The following is a 23,217-nucleotide window of genomic DNA, read 5'->3' on the forward strand; positions in this document are numbered from 1 at the left end:
TTCATAACACAGGGGATACTGGAAGATACCTTTCCCCTTGGTGGAGAGACCAGTGACAGAGTTGACAGGGATATTTTCATCAAGGAGGTGGGAATCTGAAACTCCTATCTATTAAGATTATAAAGGCAGACACCACCAAACGTTTAGGAAGCATTTAAAGGTGCACTTGTAATACAAAGGGCCAGAAAATAACATTAGAATAATTAAGTGGTTGTTTTTGACCAATGCAAATCCAAAAGGCCTTTTTCTGTGCTGTAAACCTCTGTCTGTGTCACTACATGATCTTTCAAAGAGATGGCTAACTGAAGTTTTTTGCGTTGTAACTAATTATTGATCCAATGAGGAAATTGGTTAAGCCATCAGAGATAGAGTACAATACATATCTTTTTCTATCTCACTCTGTCTTCATGTCCCATGTCCTAAGAATGCATTGACAACCTTAGACCTCTATTTCATATGCGAAGGTCCATGGTTATACTCAGCAGAGTATGTAGAACTGCCATTGCTTTTTGCAGGATGGCTGACCAGGATACTCTCCCACCATCGGACATATGGGAAGGATTTGCAGATCGACAGTCAACCTATTTGGTCATATTAATGATGCACCTTTCATGGCCATCAAATTCTGGAATCGACCTCAAAGCTCATGGCTCAGACACAGGACACAGAAACAGACACAGGCACAGCCCATTGCAAATCAACACACTCCTCCTTAGAATAGCTGCTATAATTGGCAAAATGGGACTTGGGGTGTCCTGCAAGATCCATGTTAGGTCTTCACCTTTTCATTGTATTTATGAGTGACTAATGGTGAGATAGAAAATTACATATCCTAGTTTGTCAAATTACATAAAAATAGGCAGTATTATAGTAAGTGTAGATGGAAGAATAAAATTACAAAGAGATATTAAATGATGAAGTGAATTGGCCAATTTGAGCCAAATTGATTTCAGTGTAAGGAAATGTGAGATCATCCACTTTTTTTAACCCAAAAAGGATCGAATAGACTACTGTCTAAATTGTGAAAAGCTGGAAGCAGTGATTTTCAGAAATAAAAGTTAATTTAAAATGTTTAGTGGTGACTTAATTGAAGTTTTCAAGGTATGATGGAAACTGATAAGGTAGTTATAGGTGACCAATTGCTGCTGGTTGAGGAAGCTAAGACGAAAGATTTGAACCAGCCTTGCAGAAGTGACATGAGGAAAAGCTCTATAGAATTGGAATTCTCTCCTTCTAATGACAATTCATATGAAGTCAATTCTTATTTCTTAATTTAGAATTGATAAGTTTTCATTAAACAAATGCATTTAAAAATGTGGGACAAATATATTAGAGTTAATGTGATGAGTTAAATTGCAGGAGAAAGTGAGGACTGCAGATGCTGGAGATCAGAGCTGAAAAATGTGTTGCTGGAAAAGCGCAGCAGGTCAGGCAGCATCCAAGAAACAGGAGAATTGACGTTTCGGGCATAAGCCCAATTTCACTGAATGCTGCAATAGTCATTTGGGCTCATTAACTTACTCCTGTTCTAAGTTTATGTTTCCTATGCTCCTTTGTTACTACTTGGATTTGAAGCAATTTCAATAAGTAACTAATAGTTACTTGTAGGATCAAAATTCTCCACATCTCTTTCCCACCTCCAGTTTTCTTTGACTTCCTGCCAATGAATAACTGGCTGGATCTTTGAACTTCATGGTTAATAACAATTGGAACGGAACTATGAACTAATGTACTTACTATAGCCTCTGTGGAATCATTAAGATATTCATTTTTAGTGAATCCAAATCTTCAAAATCAATTTTCTGAATTTAAGGTGCTTAGACGGCCACTCAATCTATACAAGAACTATGTCTCATTTAGTCATAGTATAGAGATGTACAGCATGGAAACACACCCTTCAGTCCAACCCGTCCATGCCAACCAGATATCCCAACCCAATCTAGTCCCACCCGCCAGCACCTGGCCCATATCCCTCCAAAACCTTATCATATACCCATCCAAATGCCTCTTAAATGTTGCTATTATATCAGCCTCCACCACTTCCTCTGGCAGCTCATTCCATAAATGTACCACCCTCTGTGTGAAAAGGTTGACCCTTAGGTCTTTCTTATATCTTTCCCCACTCAGCCTAAACCTATGCCCTCTAGTTCTGGACTTCCTGACCCCAGGGAAGAGACTTTGTCTATTTATCCTATCCACGTCCCTCACAATTTTGTAAACCTCTATAAGGTCATCCCTCTGTCTCTGACGCTCCAGGGAAAAAAGCCCCAGCCTGCTCAGCCTCTCCCTGAACAGCGCAGATCCTCCAAACCTCGAAACATCCTTGTAAATCAATTACATGCAGCATGTTAGAGTCTTTCCAAAATTGCTTTCACAGTTTGTATTCAGGCACTAGCAATGGGTTTGGTTGCACAGGGGCCTTGGTTTGTCCAGAATCTGTTTAGCAAGGATCACTCTCATTGTGATACTTTAACACCAACCATAAGATAGGTGGGGTTTGTCACAAGGAACTTACTTATGATTCCATGTTCCATGATCCATAAGATGTCTGTAGGAAATTGCTCCATATGGGGATCTGGGATGAAAGACAAGCATTAGATGGTTTGAACAGATCATTGTGGAGTAGAAAGTGTAGCATAGATAGTTATGCCAACTAGCAGATTTGTATTAATTGGTAGATGTGTGGATGTGGTATTTGGGAAGACAGAATGATTGGAAGAGGTGTTCAGTGGAGGCTTCCAATTATAATGGACATTGTTGTATTCAATCAATGTCCACAATCTGTGCTGAGCTGTGCCAAACTAGTGGACAATATTCTGCTGTGGAGAATATTAGAGCAAGTGCTGAGATTTGGAGTGTTGTGACAGCAGCAGCCCATATAGATCAGGTAATGTTGGCTAATAGGTTGTTTCTGCCTTTGACCTTTGCTGTTTTCTTTAGAATGAGTATCTCAAATTCATTCCAGAGTATATTGAATTGAGATCAATCTTTAGTTTCTCTTACCTATGTAAAGCAAACTTTTTTTTGGCACTGGCTTTGTGCAGGTGAAGAACAGTGCAAGTGAAGTACAGTGCATATAGTTTTGGAGGGACCATTTTTTTGCACCAGTTGTCAACTTTTGTTTAAGAATGACAATGCAGAAGGATAAACTTTGGATGGCATGTATCATGAGCAAAGGTAAATGGACAGGAAGAGTTTGTTGGCAGGTCAATTGTAATATAGTTGAATTGGTGTTCGCACCTAGCTTCATGGTAATCTATTTTCTTGCCATGGAACATTATAGTGCAGTACAGGTCCTTTGGCCCTCGATGGTTTCACAGGTCAGTGCATCAATCTGAAGCTGATCCAACCTAAACTATTCAATTTTCATCCATATGTTTATCCAATGACTATTTAAATGCCCTAAATGTTGGCGAGTCTACTACAGTTGCAGGCAAGGCATTCCACGCCCCTACTACTCTCTGAGTAAAGAAACTACCTCTGACATTTGTCCATATGTATCACCCTCCCAATATAAAGCTATGTCACCTCGTGCTAGCTATCACCATCCAAGAAAAAACGCTGTCACTGTCCACCCTATCTAACTCTCTGATTATTTTGTAAGTCTCAACTATGTAACTTCTCAACTTTCTTGAGAAGCTAATGAAAACAGCCTCAAGTCCATCAGCCTTTCCTCATAAGACTTCCCTACATACCAGGAAACATCCCAGTAAATCTTCTCTGAACCCTTTCCGAAGCTTCCACCTCCCTCCTATAATTTGGTGACCAGAACTGTCCGCAATACTCCAAGTGCAGCTGCACCAGAGTTCTGTACAGCTGCAGCATGACATCATGGCTCCAAAATTCAATCCCTCTACTAACAAAAGCCAATGCACCACATGCATTCTTAACAACCCTATCAAACTGGGTGGCAGCTTTCAGGGGATCTATGGACACGGACACCAAGATCTCTCTGCTCATCTACACTACCAAGAATCTTACCATTTAGCCCAGTACTCTTTATTCCTGTTGCTTCTTCCAAAGTGAATCACCTCACACTTTTACACATTAAACTCCATTTACCATCTCTCTATGCACTCATCCAGGTCTTTTATAAAAATGACAAACAGCAGTGGCCCCAAACAGATTCTTGCAGTAAACCACTAGTAACTGAACTCCAGAATGAGCATTTCCCATCAATCACCACCCTCCATCTTCTTTCAGCTAGCCAATTTCTGATCCAAACTGCTACATCACCCTCAATCCCATGTGTCTGTATTTTGTGCAATAGTCTGCCATGTGGAACCTTATCAAACACCTTACTGACATCCATATGCACCACATCAACCATTTTATCCTCACCCACCTGTTTGGTCACCTTCTCAAAGGACTCTTAGGTTTGTAAGGCACAACCTACCCTTCACAAAACTGTGTTGACTATCCCTAATCAACTTATTCCTTTCCATTTGTTCATAGCCTTCTCCATGTACTTCTCCTTTACCCAATGTTGACTCTGAAACATCCATTGAAACGGAGTTTTTGCCATATTCATGACTCAAGTTTGAAACATTCTGAACATCTTTAGGAGCAGGCCAACATGCCACATTATCAGAAGCGGCTGTGGGGTCCATTAGTAATATGCTTGTGATGACATGTAAATGCAAAAATATTGGCAGGCATCACATTGCCAGAATGTCATAGGGCAAATTTCCAGCAATGTCTCCATCTACAGCTGACAACTCCCACTGGAATCATTCTTGATTTCTCTTTGTTTTAGATGATGGCTGTTCCTTGTGATCATCTGAGCCAGCCATCGGATGTATGCTCTAGTGTGATTGAGGCGCCTGATTGCAGGTCTGTCTGAAGTGTATGATTTAGGAGGGACTGCATGTATTATCTAGCTTGTCTTTTGTCCTTAGCTGCCTGTAATGTTTGTTGTTCAAAGGAAGTAATGCTATTTCTTGAAACACAAACAGAAATTGCTGGAGAAAATCAGGTCTGGCAGCATCTGTGGAGGGAAAGCAGAGCTAACTTTAGGGTCCAGTGACACTTCTCCAGAAGTGATTGTAGCTCGGAAAAGGTATTTATGCTGAAGACAGAGACGTGGTTGTTACTGACCTGAGGTATCAAACTTGCAACAAAACCTTGTGTACAAAGCAGTACCTATTTCCACCTAATTGTTTATCCAAGACTTTTGTACCATGTTTATATTCCTTCTTAAAACACCTCTAGTTATATTGTTATTCCTTTGTTACCGATTAATAGTTATCTTGAAACAGATGTAATATGACTGACTTTTTTTTTACTCAAAATTGTGTTGTTACAGGGCTCCGATTCCTATTTACAACTCAAGGCTATTGAATCGTCCTCTCGTTATCAACGCTACACCATAAACCTGGTCCTCTCCAATACCGGTTAAGCTGCTCAGAGCCTTTGGCTCCTTTCCATTGTAAAGCAACAATCCTATTGCAGGCGTGTTCGAAACACGCAATGTTTGTCAAACCCTCATATTTGTAAGCACTTTTTCCTGGAGAGGGTCTCTTTAAAGTGCTGAATTCCAACTTCCTGTCGACGGGGCACAGGATGCACAAGTCATAAATATAATTCTCAGACTTCCCTTAGAGCTGGGGCGTGTTTGAGTTTGATCCCTTACAGTCGGGAAGCAGGAGTCAAGTGGAGACAAAGCTAACCAACTTGAGTGCCTCCCAGTCTGAGAAAGCTACACTAACGCAAATACCCTTGTTGGGGGACTCTTAACATGCTTCGTTCAGTGTTCATTGCACTTTGGTTACAGAACTATTTACAAAATGCAGGGGTTCGGTCCCAGGTAACACCACCAAACTTTTGCAATGCTGGAATGTGTTACAGTTTGCATTTGGATAGACGTTCCTTTCCACACGCAAAGAAACTATGCGAGGACAAGAGGGGAATCCTGAGCACCATGGAAAGTCCAGGTGAAGCCAAGAACATTCGGCGGCTATTGGAAAATAACGTGCCAGCCAAAGCACAACGGTATCACCTGTGGATAGGACTCCACAGGAAGGTGAAACAGTGTTACTATCGTGACAAACCGCTCCGTGGATTCTACTGGGTTAATGGGAATGACCATTCCACTTACAGCCCCTGGATTAGGGAACCTCAGCGTACCTGCACACACGAGAGATGTGTGCAACTTCAGGCGAATCTCCCAAACCAACTTCAATGGAAAACTTCCGCGTGCGACAAAGAAAACGATGGTTTCATCTGCAAGTACCAAATGTGCGAGCATCTCAATTTTGAATTTGGAGAGGTGGTGTATCAAAACCCCCAGCAGAGTGGGAGTGAGCTCTGGCCCGCTGTACCCGCAGGTTCAGTGGCTATCATCAGCTGCCCCAACGGCAAGTCTGTCCTTTTGAAATGTGACCGCGAGAACGGGGAAATCAAATGGTCATCTTCCAGGAGCCAGGCATCCATGTGCAACAGCTGCTGGAATGAGACAACTGGAAGCTCGTGTCAAAATCGCTGTTTTCAGATCGCCGGAGACTACTTCTGTTACTGTAACAAGGATTTTTCCATGGACCCTCTGCAAGGAAAATGCGTTCCAAAGGGAAATATGGAAACTGGCTTCAATGAATCGTCTAGAAACGGGTTCATAGGCACAGAAAGTGTAGCTGCCAATAGCTCAGCTTTCCCTGCATCGACATTAGCCACTAAATCTCCAACAAGACCATTCTCTCAAGCTGCTGAAAGTTTAACAGTTACATTTCCCCCATCTTTCACGGATGCAGAACAAGGAAAGCAGGAAGCGCATTCAAACGCACCCTTTCTAATATATCAGGTCATCATCGGCGTCCTGGTTCTGGTGCTGCTGGTCATGATTGTGGGAATAATTATTCGGGAACGGAGAAGAGGAGGCACCCACAAAGCAGCAGCCAGCGAGGATGGCCTGGCGCTGAAAAGCACAGACTCGGTTCCTCAGGTGAACGCCAAAGACTCGGTGGAAACTGTGAATGTTACAAACGAAAACCATTATGTTGAAACCACGTCAGCGAGTGAAAATGAAGTTAATGTTCCCAAGGAAAACGGTGAAATAAGTCGCTAGCACACTGAGGAGCCACGAGGAGGCGCTCACTCTACAATTGCAATCTTGCACCAACGTATGTGTTAACTTACAGGAGGCGAATATAACTATCCTATAACTGGGGTAATGCATAATTTATCTGGTTTAACGTGAAGGAAGCGTGGATTTTTATAATGGTTGTTTAGAAGGCTGGTGTGTATACTTTACTGAACAGGAAACACGAATAATGTCCCCAAGAGATAGGTGATGCCCTTGTATACCATTGACTGTACAATAAAGAATATCAAGTTAAACTGACTTTTGCCAAGTTGTTGCTGTGAGTTACTTAGCAACTTTAAGTAAATGATGCGATAGAAAAAAAATCTAAGTAATTTGTGCAAGAAAAAAGATTGCAATGACTTAGAAATAAAAGACACATGATCATAGAGTTGTTGACCATGCAAATATGCTAATAACCAAAGTCATTCACCAGAACGTGCAGTTAGTATTGTTGCAACTATCGAGACTGGGCTTATATTGACATTGATCAGATGAGTAAATGTCGTTTCCAGGAAACGTCAGTTTGGACGGATGCCATTAAAACGCTGCCGCTGTTTACAAAAGAATACAGCTGAAATCAATTGTGGCTTTGATTAAAATATTTTACTCTTAAAATACGAACAATGTTTAACACAGACTTGATCTCTAATATGTTAAAAAGTTAAATAATACTCGGTTCAAATAATATAACGGACATGGTCACCCCCCTATTTGAAGTGTCGCACTGAACAAAAGAGCTGAGTAGATAAATGTCAATAGACAACATCCCAATATATTGTAGCCACTTGTAAACCAAGCATGTATTCTTTCAACTCATCTTTTCATACCGCGTAATTTCACTTCTCCTGTGAGTAAATACACTGACCCCATTCGTTCATTTCTCAACAAAGAAAAGCTATGGAATCTGTGGACTTTTGAGCTTTGATTTGAGTCAGTAGTATACCCAGTGCTGGAAAGGTGAACTGAGATGATATTGAATACTCGGCTTCCTGTAATATGTTAACCGGTAAACTGTCCGAACGATTTCACTGGGCCTTTTAAACATCAAATGTGGCTGTTAAAGATTGAGTGTTCAAAATGGCAGCTCCTGCCAATCAGAAAGTCTAAAAGAGCTGAGAATGGGCCATCCACTTGGCTGAGTTCCAACAATAAAACCAGATTGTCACGTTGGTTAATGTTAATTTATATTTTAAAATGCGCGTGTTTCTTTGTGATTGCCTAAGCGCTGTCCAGTAAGGCAGATCTATATCATCACTGTCAATAGCAAAGCCTCTTAATTCTGCAGATTGTACGTTAACATGATTTGTTCTTAGTTCAAGTAGACTTGCTGTGTTTTTGTTTCTGATTCGGCAGTTCTTTCGGTTTTACTACCGGTGTTTGGCAATGTACAGATTAATGTCGAAAAGTTTGAAAGATACACCTCTCTCCCCCGTGAATAATACAACTTTAAAATTAGATTTTAAAAGGCATGAAGAGTATCTAGTTCGAAAAGAAAGGCCGCCTACAGGGCACGGACTGAATGAAGCTATAACCTTCTATAAGTCACTTATCATTCCATTACAAAGCTGAACAGAACCACCCTCTAAAAAGGTGTGATCATTCATTCACAATCAGCTTAGATTCTCGTACATCAAAACGATTTTCCCTCAAATTGGACTTGTCGAAAGACGCAATACAAATCCATTTTATTTAAAGACGGTACATTCCAGAATTGCTGTAATAATAATACTTCATTTCTGAGCGGAAGCGAAGGATAATCCGGAAGTGGTAATCTGCTGTTTCTTTCAGTACCTGTGCAGTTAAAATCACAAACTGGCCCTCAGCAGCCAGCCACTTTTCAAACTCGCCACAAGCCCCAAGGTGATACTGCACTAACTTGTGCAGTTCAATGGGAACGGGGTGCGGTGGAGTATTGGGGTTTCAAACGGTTACGAAGTGGCCCAGAGAGACATCTTTTGGAGAAAGCGGAATCCTTGTCCACAAAACAACCTTGGATCCCACTTGCCATTTTACCAGGAGCATCCCAGCGGCTTTCCGGCGCGACAATATTTGAGTTTGAATTGAGATACTAACAGTGATAGCTGACGGATAGGAAGGGAAACGGCGCTTACATCGAGGCCTTGATTAAACAGCAAATGTCAGTGCTCAGGCTTTCACAGCTTCAAACAACAGAAGGGAACAATTCAGCAAACTGCAGCAGAAAGCTGTTGAACAACTTTAGCCTCAGGGAGTGGTTTCCCCGGAGTTAAGGGGACTGTTTTGATTTGCCGTACAACTGCCTTCCTTGTGCTGACTCACAGGGTGGTGGTCCGAGAGGTACAGGTACCATTGCGGTACATGCTATTGGATTCCAACGGGTCCTGTTGAAAGTCTTCCACACTGTACGCCCTGCTCTTGAGAGCTGTGGCATAGTAATCTATGGGCTCCTCTGCAACACTGTCCATCCAGCGCAGGCACAGGATCCTCTGGAAGGATCTCTTGAAGTTGTCCGAGAGAAAGCCGTAGAGGATGGGGTTGGCGCAACTGTTGGCGTAGCCCAGGATGACGGCGAGCTGACTGACGGTGGGCTCCTGCTGGTCGACAAAGACATTGACCAGCTGCACAATGTAAAAGGGCATCCAGCACATCACAAACACCGTCACCACCATCATCACCATCAAGGTGATCTTCCTCTCGGACCTTTTGCGCTGCTGCCAGCCTGCTTTTAGCGCCACCACTCTCAGCTTGACAATGATGAGGATGTAACACAGGCAGATCGCCACCACCGGGATGAGGAAGCCCATTAAAAACGCGTAGACCACGAAGCCGGCCAGCCACCGCTTGGTGGGTTTCGGCATCTGTATGTTGCAGGAGACCGAGCCATCCGAGTTGCTGGCTGTGCCCGCAAAGATAATGATGGGCACGATGACCATGATTGAGAGCAGCCAGACGGCCAGGTTGACCAGCTTGGCTATGGTGGGTCTCCTGTAACTGGCAGCTTTGATAGGGTGCACCACCGCAATGTACCTGTCCATACTGAGCACAGTCAGGCAGTAGATGCTGGTGAACATATTGATGGCATCTACGCTGAGGACCAGGCGGCAGAGCAGAGACCCAAAAGGCCAGTGCCCGAGCAAGGTCGAGGTCACCAGGAAGGGCACGCTGAGCATAAGCAACTCATCGGCGATGGCCAAGTTCAAGATGTATATATTCGTGGCTGTCTTCATTTTGGCATATCTGAGGATCACATATATAACCAAGGAGTTCCCACAGAGTCCCACAAAACAGACCACTGAATAGATGAAGGAGATAAGGATGGCACTGCACTGGCTATCGCTTGAAGTCCCATTCCAAGTAAAATTGGCAGCATCCATGGCAGTATCCAGAATGGCCAGATGCCTGGCAGAATCATTGGGAAACATCTTGCCCGGTGCTAGCGTGAGCTTGCTCCTTGTCGGGTCGGTGCTCCGCCGGAGCGCACTGCCAAGCCCAGCCGCGCCTCCTGCAGCTCCCTTCGGTTTCCCTCTCCCCTCTGAGTCCTTGGAGTCGGCAGCCGCGCCATCCACCAGCCTTCCCTCACAGACAAGCTGCCGAGGAATGATTTTTTTTTTAAAAACCCGAGAACGATGAAGAGGCAAACGTCAGGAGCGGGGAGCTGGAGACTGGCAGGGAGCCGGCTCGGGCTGGGCGCCGCGGGGACAAAGCGGGGGGACCTGACTGTCGGAGCGCAGGAGCAGGGGCACAACACACTTCCACTAACAGCTTTCCTCATACGATTCCACACCAAGGACATCTCTCCGACTTCCTCAGGCATTGGTGCAAACTCGGAATCACGTGTACGCTTTGTCACTTAATACATGCAGCACTCTGCCTCCAAATGTGTGTGTGTGGGGCTGGTGTGAAAGTTTAATCCAAGTATGGCAGGATTCCAGAATCCTAGCATCATTTAATTATAGAAGATAAACTTCAACGCTCTAATAATTCATCTTCACCGTACTATAATGATGCTATTTCAATTCGTGCAAATCGATATAATATTTAAATTGTCTTGTGCACAGGTATTGCTAAATTAACTGGTTTTTGCTTTTCTATTTTACTTCCTCGATGTGTTAAACCAATGCGTCAACTCTTAGACGCCAAGTTCTGTTAATTAATGTCAACACCACATTTTCTCAGCGCTTTTTTTCAAGGTAGACAGCGAAATAGAAGCTGGAGAAGACCATATGGTTTTTGGAGCCTGCTCCGCCCATTCATTATGAGAGTGGGTGGTCATCTCATTAAATACCCGTTCCTACTCTCCATTTTGTGTTAAGCAGGGGACTGTCTCTGAGCTGTCTGGACCGCACAGTAGGTGTGTTATTAAAAAGAAAAAAAAGCCAGTTCCTACTTTTCTTTCATATCCTTTGATCCCTTTAGCACCCAGTGCTATAATCCAACTCCTGTTGAAATTGTACAATATCTTGCAAGCTACTATTTTCCGAGGTAATGAATTCCACAGGCTCACCACTCTCTAGTTGAAGACATTTTACCTCATCTCAGTCGTAAATGATTTACCCCACATCCTTAAACTGTGACCACTGGTTCTGCAGTGCCCCGCCATGGGGCGCATCCTCTTACATCTACCCTGCGTAGTCCTATTTGAATTTTATAGGATTACTTTGATAGGTAAACAGAGCTTTTGAAAGAGGAAATTTGCAATGTGACTTTGTAACCCTCCTTCTGCAAATTACTGAAGGACCAGTGATCTCAGTGTAATTCCATTCTGCAGAACAAATAGCAACATTTATGGGCGGTGTTTGCACGAGTTTGATACCGTTTTAATTTTCTGAATACAGTGCATGACACTAATTCAAGTTATATTTCAGCTAATTTAGCCTTCTGTTCAAATGCTTAAGTCAGCTGATAATACTGCTATTGTTTGTCTTCTCTTCATATTTATTGCATCACTGACCAGCTGGTTGAGTTGTCAATCTATTGTCAATTTAACTAATAACTTTAATTTTCTGTACATGATTATATGAGCAGAATTACTTTTATTTCACAGATGCATTTGGACATGTCTAGAACTCTAAAATATTAAAATATTTAGCACTGTTATTCACTTCCATTCTTAGTTTATTTCAATAAAAAGGTTTCAATAATTCAAAAATACGTATACCTGCACTTAAGGAATTTTGCAATGAATTTCAACTATTTGATACTGGAAATTTTTACATAAAATATATTCCAAGATTAAAACCTAGATATTACTATGGTGGATAGCAGTAATCAAACAATTTATTTATCAGATATATGTCGATCTACTATCTCAGGTGAACTATTAACTCAGTAAACAGACCTGCCCAAGAAAACAAATACAAGCATGAAAGTCAGGTGCATTTCCCTATCTTGGTCTCAAACTGTAATTTCTAGATTAAATATTAACAATAAGTAGCATTTGTCTTTTATAACTAAAGCTATATTAGTGCATCAATGGTGTTTTTATTTTACTTATTTCATTTTCAACTTATAGTTTAAATTTAAAGTATTTACGAAATTGATATGCACTGTCATAATCTTAATATGATGGTTTTGATTTTTTTTGTACCAATGCATACTTACTCCCTCTCCCATTTGAAAACTTCAATCAATAAACTTTTAGGATTTTGTTCAAACAATAAATCTTGACATTTCCCTGAGTATTCATTGTAGAAATATTATCTCCCATGTGTATTTTTTTCTACAGTTACCGAAATTTATCACTTCCTTTCATAAAATATCCACAATTTCTTCCCTTTAACTTTGAGACTCTTTTGATAGAGCTGCAACTGCCAACCAGTAAGCTCTTGGTAAACATGACAAATTACATAATTACAACATTTGTTTTCTTGTAGCCTTTAATGCAGGAAAATGTCCAACATGCTTTGTAGGAGCATAATCATACAAAAACAGGCACCAAGCTAAAGAAGGAGATACAGGAGTCAACAACCTGCTTAAAACAGAAGGTTGTAAGGAGGTCATAAAAAGTGTGGTTAGAATGATTCATATAGAACTTAAGGGAGGAGAAGAAGTGAGCCGTGATGCAGATTGAAATCACTAAGGATAAAAAGTCACTTGATATGGAGATTGAAGGAGAAAAGGAGTGAAAATATATCTTAATAAGAAATTTGGGCTGATGGGGTAATGGTGGAGAATTAATCTTTTAAAGCAGAGGTCAAATGTTAAGGGAGAATAATGTGCAAGAAGATTTGGGGGACAGACTGGATGAGAGTTGGTGATACAGGCAACAACCCTACTGTGATGCTTTGTGTGGGCTGCTGCTCGGCAGCATAGCCAGGCAGGAAGTTCTGGTTTTCTCCCACATTCCAAAGGTTAGGTGGATTTGCCTGGCATTAATTGCTCATAGTGTCCAGAGGTGTGCAGGCTGGCTGGATTAGCCATGGGAAATGCAGAGTTACGCGGATAGAGTCTGGGTGGGATGCTCTTTGGACGAGCAGTGTGGACCCAATGGGCAGAATGGCCTCCTTCCATACTGTGAGGATTCTATGACTCTATTCTACTCTATGATTCAAAGGCCTAAGGAACAATGTGTCATAGTGAACTACTTTTCGAAAGGATCACGAAGTCAATATGACTTCAATGAGGTGCAAGATGTTAAGGCCTATGGTCACAAGTCAGTAGACATACTGGAGGAGGATGTAAAGAGGGATTGTATCAGTCATGGCTTGTTGATAATGCTAAATCAGAATGTTCAAGCCCTGTTCTTGTGATTTGAGCATAAAATCTTGTCTGCAATTCAATCCAGTACCAAGTGTTGCACTTTCAGGGACCTTACCTCTTGAATTAGCTTAAAATTAGGTACCTCTGTCCCCTCAAGTTATGTGAGAAATCCCATTGTGCAATTTTTAAGAAGAACAGGGAGTTTTCTTTGATGTCTTGGTTAATATTTGTCCTTTAACCAACACCATAAATAAGTTCGTTGCTCATTTATTTCATTGTGATTTGCTGTGTGGAAATTTGGTTACCTTGTTTCTTGCATTGCAACAATGGCTATCTTGTGAAGTTGCTGAATTGCCTGCAAAAGGGACTTCATGATTTCAAGTTATATAAATACATGTCTTCCTATTTTCTTTTTACTCATCCATTTTGCAGAGTCCACAGGTGCCAGCAGTGAATGAATAAACAGAATGGAAAAAAAAATCTTAAACTGCCTTGCTGGGTGGGAGGATTGGTGTGAGAATAAGTGAGTTTCATTTTCATTTGTTTGCAATGAAATCATTAATATCTCTAGGAATATGCCTTGAGCCTGCACTTTTATCCCTAATATACTTCATGAGGATGGGTAGTTTATGAAAAATTACAGTGGTTTAAGTCAAAAACCATGGGGTCAACTTCTACAGCATTGACATTTACATGAATGCATATTGTAATTGGTCAAATCGAACATTTGCATTTTGCCACCTATGAAGTTGGCAACAACCTGCTAATGGCAATGAGATACATTTACAATGCAGAGAGTGTGCAATTATCAACACCAAGCTTCCAACGATGCCAGATCAGCAAGCAAATTAGCAGAATATCTGAATTACAGCATCCACAGTTCTTTCCATTTTTATTTAGCAAAATGTTCACTAACTGAGCAGCTGTAGCTCTCCAAACTAGAATTTGGAGTTCTTTTTCCTTTTGACGACATATAGACCTTTCACAGCTTTAGAAAGGGGTAGCTAGACCAAACAAAATTGGTACTATTTATACAACGGCAATTTCAATAACAGAGGCAATGGAGCCAGAAGTACATCTCTATCAGAATAAGATGGGCAAGTCGTGATTCCTGCTTCTAAGCAAGCTGTGGATGAATACCTCTCGTGATGAATACCATTGGAGAATGGTAACAGAAACATGAAGGGACATTGTTGGCATACGCAAGTGAGAATAAAGCCTGGAACAGTGGGCAGCAGAAAACTGGAAACATAGAGGAATAGTGGAGGGTGCTGTAGAGATTTGGGTGGATAAAATACCTGAAAGAGAAGAAACTAAAGCTGATATAGATTAGAAGTCAAAAAGAAAAGACAGAGGCAAATATACATCCTTATAGCACGTTGCATAGCCTCAGGACCTCACGAGTACTTTCCAGCTGATTTTAAAGTTGAAATGTAGTAGTGTGGTAGAACAGCTAATTTGCATGCGAGCAGGACTCACAAACAGAAATGAGATAATGACTGGATAATATTGATCAATATGTTGTTTGAGTAGCAACTATTGGCCAGAACGCCTGGGAAATCTTTACTATCCTTCAGTCATTTACATCTTGTTGCGCAGTCAGGGATTAACATTCCCAGCCTTTTGGCAATGAACTGATAAACTGGAAAACTCACAAAATGGTGGGAGGTGGGCATCAGGTGTGGTACAGGAGCCCATCTGCTGCCATGTAATTTTGCCACCATTGAGAATTAATTGAACACCCCCAGCCAGATGAACCACTTAAACAATCAAAGATTATTTCCTGCCTCAGCAGACATTTTTCCATATTGGGGCCGATCCATTGCTCAATGGGTAGACATTCGGGAGAACCTAGCAGCATCCCAGTGAGTTCTGAGGAGAATCCTCCTTGATGACCACTCCATGTCACAAGACTTTTCAGCAATAATTGCTGTCCTTGTGGCAACCCGACTGTGGATGTGCCATGTCTCTTAACCTGATTATGGGGGCCTGGCAAGTAGGCCCTGACTTCCCCAAAGTTGTTCACCTGTCTTGGAGAGCATTCCAGAGCTGATAAGCCACTGAGCTTCTGATTGAGTGCAGATCACTTTACTTCACTGAATCACATCCCTGGTGGCAGCCAGTTAAGAGGGCACAGCCATCCATGTTCCACTATCGACAAGCAGGAGGCTGGAAGAGCACAGCAAGCCAGGCTGCACCAGGAGGTGGAGAAGTCAACTGTCCTGGTACTGCCTGGCTTGTTGTGTTCATCCAGCCTCCTGCTTAACTACTTTGGGTTCCAGTTTTTTTTGTCTCTCTCTCTCTGTGTTCCACTGGCTGTCAGTGTGGTGTCAGTTCTTGTATTTATGTAACCATGAAATTTGAAGTAATGAAGTAGTAGTGGGGACTCACAACAGCCATGTCTCACAGTGTGGTGCAGTAGACCAACATGGTTCAGGTGACAGGAGCCTAGGAAGATACATTTAAGCAGAGTTACAACCTTTTAAAAAATCACAGGAAAAACAAAGAGCCAGCACAAAGCAGCCTGCCTTGCACCAGTTAAACCTGTAGATAAAATGTGCAGTTGGCTAAAAGATCCAGGAGGAGACAAGATTGTGTTTAAGTAGGACAATGAATGAATGAGGATAGAGATGCAACACATAGAAGCTCATAATAATCTGCCAGGTCCGTGAGATTGCATTCCAAGGCAGGGTTTGCCTATCTTTATAGCTCTTCTGTTTGAATTCCATTTGATATGCCTGGAATTTTTATTCATATTTTAATGTAGAGGGAGACAAATGAAAAGAGGGCCTGGAGGGTTTTGTAGAGGGAACTGAGCAGAAGAAATGACAATTCTCCTCAGGGTGGAACTTTTGTTGGGTATATTAAATGTACCACACAGTCTTCCTATGCCACTTTGGGCTTTAAGACCTTGCAGGGAATCTTTTGGCAATGCTTGACTCTGATAAAGATGCTAAAGAAAGACCTTGAAGTCCTCACTTCAGTTCTAAAAGTAGAAAAGTTCATCTTTCCATCAGATTTTAATGCAAGGGTTGGTCATAACTCCAACAACTAGAAAGGAAACATTCGCAAAAGTAGTGTGAGAAAGATCCATTTAAATTGTACCCCCGGTGACAAAGTGTGTTCAGTATTGCCTTAGTGCTATAACAGTCCTCTTCTGCCAGAGGCATCCTAGACAAAGCATTGGCACCCCCATGGTTAACCCATTGTTTTGGTCAAAAATCTAACTAATCACTTGATCTATGGGTCACTGATGCCTGCTGGACAGATCAATACCTTGTTTGTTTCATGGTAAACCTCTGCCTAGCACTAAGATATCTTCAGAACCAAGGGTCCAAAAGGAAGTAGATTAACGTCTGAACTGTAATGAAATTGAACAAAGGGAGTAATTACAAGTGCAGCTCACAATCAATTTGAAAATCTTCACGCATTCAACTCTCAGAATAGAAGGATCAAATAAAGTTAGCTGTAATACATCCCCATGTCCATTTAATTGGGTTCGAACTGCTTCACTGAAAATAATGCTGAAATATGTGACTTCCTGGAACAGAAATAAGCAGCCTTCATTGGTTGTCAGAACAACCTAGGCAGCATTCCAATCGAACCATGTTGACACCCAAGACAGATCTGGAAGGTAAAGAATTAGTGATGGAGACAGAAGTCCAACTGAACCAACAATATGTTGTCCATCAGGCCATGCAAACTTTTTTTGAAGATATGAGGGCCATCAATAGACCATGGTCAAATGGACAAAATCCTATTTGTTCACAGTATTCTGTCACTCTTCTTAAGTAAAAAAGAAGGTTAATTTGCCCGATTGCCCAATATTAACCATTGCTTTAAAAAATGTTTAGGATCTGGATCCGTGTCTTTCCAAACAAAATTAAACAGTTCTTCTTTGGGACATATCCTGTCAGTATACCAACCTCCACTCAATCCTGTCTTTAATTTTTGAACTATGTTTACAGACAAACTAATAAAGGGGGAGAACATTACCTCCTGCTTATCTTTACTGGTAATAACAATAACCCAAAATGGATGCTCTCCTAAGGTGAAAACACATGATATTATGAAGTATATTTTAAGATTTTGAGAAGTAGAGCATTTAGGAATTGCATACACAGGTATCATAATTAACCTTATGAATAAAGTATTAGTTCGTTCATTTGTCCATAGGGATGAGACAGAAATAAGATATTAAATAGGCCACTAAATGTAGATACTCACAAAATATTTCTGCAGATCACAGTGGAGACGAAGAAGCCAATTAGTGTTTCAGTGCTGGTGACACTGAAATGCTTGTCACAAATGGACTGTTATATCCCCGCCCTATATGTTTTGCTATGGTGAGAAAGTAGCAGAGAAAGGGGGTGCTAGTAGGGAGGATAGCAGGCTGACTTCCTTTGTTTACTTAATTTAATAAGTGTGCAAAGCACAATCATATCTAAATTCCATTGCACTACTTTGCTGAAAATCATAAATCCTTCGCCTATATTCTTGAATTCTAAGTAGCACACAAAGATTTTGATTGTCATGGATGTTAGATGGTGTAGTGAGCCATGCACTGGCCTTTAAAGTTTGAGGACAGAGAAAGTCCTGCATTAATTATAGCATCTTCCATGACCTCAGAACTGCCAATATGTTTTATAGCCAATTAATTACAATTAATTACAGTGAAAGTTGCAGGATACAGAGAAGCCAATAAGCATAGTCCCTTAAAAATCATTATGATAAGAACCAGAAAATCTGATACTTGTTGCTTTGGTTGAGAGCAAAGTATTGAACAAGAGAACAGGAATTTCTTCTAGGTCTGAATAAAAACTATGCATGAGATTGTGTATTTATAGCTAAATGAGTAATATCTCACCCAAAATACAGTATCTCCAACAATGCAGCATTCCCTTGGCACATGGTCTGACAAGTCAGCCCCAAGTAGGCTCAATTCATTTGACTCAGACTGATAATGAAATGACATTGCCAGGACTTGTGCTTCATATGTTGTGGTGATGACAGTAAGGTAATGATTTGGAGATGCCGGTGTTGGACTAGGGTGTACAAAGTTAAAAATCACACAACACCAACTTATGTTAGACTATAACCTGGTGTTGTGTAATTTTAAACACAGTAAAGCCTTGTAGCATTCCTCAATATTTAAGCCTGACATATTTCAGCACTATTTACATTGTCTAAAGATTCTGCTTTTCATTAAAGTATAGAGGTGGAAAGTTATCTGCAGAATAATTGGTAAACTCTTTGTCATGTTCATGTTCATGTTCAGGTTTTCTTATTTGTTCGTGGGAACTGGGCATTGCTGGCTAAGCCTGCATTTATTGGCAAACCTCAATTCTCTAAGATAAAGCACTGTATAGAATTGTGCCATGTGGCCTAAAACGTCTGTGCTTATGTTTATGATCAGGCACAACAGAGTGTGACTGTAAGTGAGGCAGGTAGGGGGAACCTGAGTTCAGGAGCCTCAGCCCTTGACCTTGTCCAACAGGTACGCGATTCTTGCTCCCTGTTCGGATGAGGAAAAGGGCTCTGGGCAGGATGAGCCAACTGACCAAGGCACCATGGTGCAGAAGGCCATTCAAGAGGGGGGAGCTAATAGACAAGTAGTGGTCATAGGGGATTTTATAATTAGGGGGACAGATAGTATCCTTTGCAAGCCGGATCGGGAGTCTCGCATGGTGTGTTGCCTGCCCGGTGCCAGGGTGCGGGACATCTCCGACGGCTTGAAAGGATATTTGAGCGGGAGGGGGAGGATCCAGTTGTTGTGGTCCACGTTGGTACTAACAACATAGGCAAGACTAGGGTTGAGGACCTGTTTGGGCATTACGAAGCACTAGGCAGGAAATTGAAGCACAGGTCCTCAAGGGTCATAATCTCCGGATTACTGCCCGAGCCACGTGCCAATTGGCATAGGGACAAGAAAATTAGGCAAGTAAACACGTGGCTAAGGGATTGGTGTGGGAAAGAGGGATTCCACTTCATGGGGCATTGGCATCAGTTTTGGAACGGGGGGATCTGTACCGTTGGGACGGTCTCCACCTGAACCGATCAGGTACCAATGTTCTAGCGAAGAGGATAAATAGGGTGGTCCGTAGGACTTTAAACTTCTGAGTTGGGGGGAAGGGAAAGTGAAAGTGACAGGGAGTATGGCGTTAAATGGAAAGATAAGCAGCAGGATAGCATGTGTCCAGGCGGATTTAAAATTGAGGCAGACTGAGAATGCAGAAAAAAGCAATGATAACTTAGGACATCATATGACTTCCAACATCTCTAATGATAAGGAAGTTAGCATTAAGGCACTTTACCTGAATGCTCGTAGCATTCATAACAAAGCCGATGAACTAATGGCACAGATAATAGTGAATGATTATGATGTGGTAGGCATCACAGAGACTTGGTTACAGGGGGGTCAGGATTGGCAGTTAAACCTCCATGGTTTTTCAACTTATCGAAAAGACAGAGAGGTGGGCAGAGGGGGTGGGGTTGCCTTGTTAGTTAAAAACAAAATTAAATCAATGGTATTGAATGACATAGTGTCGGATGATGTGGAGTCTGTGTGGGTGGAATTGAGGAACCACAAAGGCAAAAAAACCATAATTGGTGTTGTGTATAGACCTCCTAACAGTGGTCAGGACCAGGGACGCAACATGTACCGGGAAATAGAGAAGGCATGTCAGAAAGGCACGGTCACATTGATCATGGGAGACTTCAATATGCAGGTGGACTGGGTAAATAATGTTGCTAGTGGATCCAAAGAAAGGGAATTCATGGAATGCTTACAGGATGGCTTTTTGGAACAGATTGTCATGGAGCCCACAAGAGAGCAGGCTATTCTGGACCTAGTGCTTTGCAATGAACCAGACTCTATAAAAGATCTTAAAGTAAGGGAACCCTTAGGAAGTAGCGATCATAATATGGTAGAGTTCAGTCTAGAGTTTGAAAGAGAGAAGGCAAAATCAGATGTAATGGTGTTACAGTTAAATAAAGGTAATTATGAGGGCATGAGAGAGGAACTGACAAAAATAGACTGGAAGCAGAAGCTAACCGGGAAGACAGTAGAGCAAAATGGCAGGAGTTTGTTGGTATAATTGAGGACACTATACAGAGGTTCATCCCCAAGAAAAGAAAGATTATCCGGGGAAGGATTAGACAACCATGGCTGACAAAGGAAGTCAGGAAATGTATTAAAGAAAAAGAGAGATCCTATAAAGTGGCTAAGAACAGTGGGAAATCGGAAGATTGGGAAGGATACAAAAGCAAACAGAGGATAACAAAGAGTGTAATAAGAAAGGAGAGGATCAAATATGAAGGTAGGCTAGCCAGTAATATTAGAAATGACAGTAAAAGTTTCTTTCAGTACATAAGAAACAAACGACAGGCAAAAGTAGACATTGGGCCACTTCAAACTGATGCAGGAAGCCTAGTGATGGGAGATAAGGAAATAGCAGGAGAACTTAACAAGTACTTTGCATCAGTTTTTACAGAGGAAGACATGAGTAATATCCCAAAAATTAAAGGGAGTCACGGGGCTGAGTTGAGTATGGTTGCCATCACGAAAGAGATAGTGCTAGAAAAGTTAAAAAGTCTTAAAATTGATAAATCTCCTGGCCCCGATGGGATACACCCTAGAGTTCTGAGAGAGGTGGCTGAGGAAATAGCAGAGGCATTGGTTGGGATCTTTCAAGAGTCACTGGAGTCAGGAAAGGTCCCGGATGATTGGAAGATGGCTGTTGTAACCCCCTTGTTCAAGAAAGGATCAAGGCAAAAGATGGAAAATTATAGGCCAATCAGTTTAACCTCGGTTGTTGGTAAAATTCTAGAATCCATCATTAAGGATGAGGTTTCTAAATTCTTGGAAGAGCAGAGTCTGATTAGAACAAGTCAACATGGATTTGGTAAGGGGAGGTCATGCCTGACAAACCTGTTGGAACTTTTTGAAGAGGTAACAAGTAGATTAGACCAGGGAAACCCAGTGGATGTGGTCTATCTAGACTTTCAAAAGGCCTTTGATAAGGTGCCACACGGGAGGCTGCTGAGCAAGGTGAGGGCCCATGGTGTTCGAGGTGAGTTGCTGGGATGGATTGAGGATTGGCTGTCTAACAGAAGGCAGAGAGTTGGAATAAAAGGTTCTTTTTCAGAATGGCAGCCGGTGACGAGCGGTGTCCCGCAGGGTTCGGTGTTAGGGCCACAGCTATTCGCATTATATATTAATGATTTGGATGAGGGGACTGGGGGCATTCTAGCGAAGTTTGCCGATGATACGAAGTTAGGTGGACAGGCAGGTAGTACTGAGGAAGTGGGGAGGCTACAGAAGGATCTAGACAGGTTGGGAGAGTGGTCCAGGAAATGGCTGATGGAATTTAATGTGAGCAAGTGCGAGGTCTTGCACTTTGGCAAAAAGAATAAAAGCATAGACTACTTTCTAAATGGTGAGAAAATTAGTAAAGCCAAAGCACAAAGGGATCTGGGAGTGCTAGTCGAGGATTCTCTAAAGGTAAACATGCAGGTTGAGTCCGTGATTAAGAAAGCGAATGCAATGTTGTCTCTTATCTCAAGAGGGTTGGAATATAAAAGCAGAGATGTGCTACTGAGACTCTATAAAGCTCTGGTTAGGCCCCATTTGGAGTACTGTGTCCAGTTTTGGTCCCCACACCTCAGGAAGGACATACTGGCACTGGAACGTGTCCAGTGGAGATTCACGCGGATGATCCCTGGAATGGCAGGTCTAACATATGAGGAACGGCTGAGGATACTGGGATTGTATTCATTGGAGTTTAGAAGATTGAGGGGAGACTTAATAGAGACGTACAAGATAATACATGGCTAGGAAAAGGTGGATGCTAGGAAATTGTTTCCGTTAGGTGAGGAGACTAGGACCCGTGGACACAGCCTTAGAATTAGAGGGGGTCAATTCAGAACAGAAATGCGGAGACATTTCTTCAGCCAGAGGGTGGTGGGCCTGTGGAATTCATTGCCACGGAGCGCAGTGGAGGCCGGGACGCTAAATGTCTTCAAGGCCGAGATTGATGGATTCTTGTTGTCTCGAGGAATTAAGGGCTACGGGGAGAATGTGGGTAAGTGGAGTTGAAATGCCAATCAGCCATGATTGAATGGCGGAGTGGACTCGATGGGCCAAATGGCCTTACTTCCACTCCTATGTCTTATGGTCTTATGGTCTTACTCGAACCTTTCTCTATCATTCCTCACAAAACTTCAACAGTATCCATTCCCTTCTCCCTTCTCCTCTATTTTCTTACTGAGCATCCATTATGTTCTACTCCTTGTGGTTGAATTTTGAAACTGTGCTTTTGATTTAGATGTTTGAATCCTTTATCTAGATGAGAACTATTGATTCCAGCACTGACCCTTGTGGAACATCATTTCCTGCTGTCTGAATAATTACCACCTTATTTACACAAGTGCCCCATCATGAGGTTTAGTGAGTTATTTTA

At 41.9% G+C, this 23,217-nt stretch overlaps 2 protein-coding genes across 2 annotated transcripts; one reads left to right on the plus strand and one right to left on the minus strand.

Moving 5' to 3' along the window:
* The first annotated feature begins 5,605 nt into the window (after positions 1-5,605).
* On the plus strand, positions 5,606-7,337 carry clec14a (C-type lectin domain containing 14A). The gene has a single exon (XM_060829059.1). It carries the CDS (start codon positions 5,738-5,740, stop codon positions 7,058-7,060), a length of 1,323 nt encoding a protein of 440 aa, XP_060685042.1. The 5' UTR covers positions 5,606-5,737; the 3' UTR covers positions 7,061-7,337.
* A 2,035-nt stretch (positions 7,338-9,372) lies between these two features.
* sstr1a (somatostatin receptor 1a) lies at positions 9,373-10,479 on the minus strand. Its single transcript, XM_060829061.1, has one exon. The coding sequence runs from the start codon at positions 10,477-10,479 to the stop codon at positions 9,373-9,375; it is 1,107 nt and encodes a 368-aa protein (XP_060685044.1).
* Positions 10,480-23,217: the final 12,738 nt, after the last annotated feature.

Source organism: Hemiscyllium ocellatum, chromosome 8 (genome assembly GCF_020745735.1).
Source record: "Hemiscyllium ocellatum isolate sHemOce1 chromosome 8, sHemOce1.pat.X.cur, whole genome shotgun sequence".
Lineage (NCBI taxonomy): Eukaryota > Metazoa > Chordata > Chondrichthyes > Orectolobiformes > Hemiscylliidae > Hemiscyllium > Hemiscyllium ocellatum.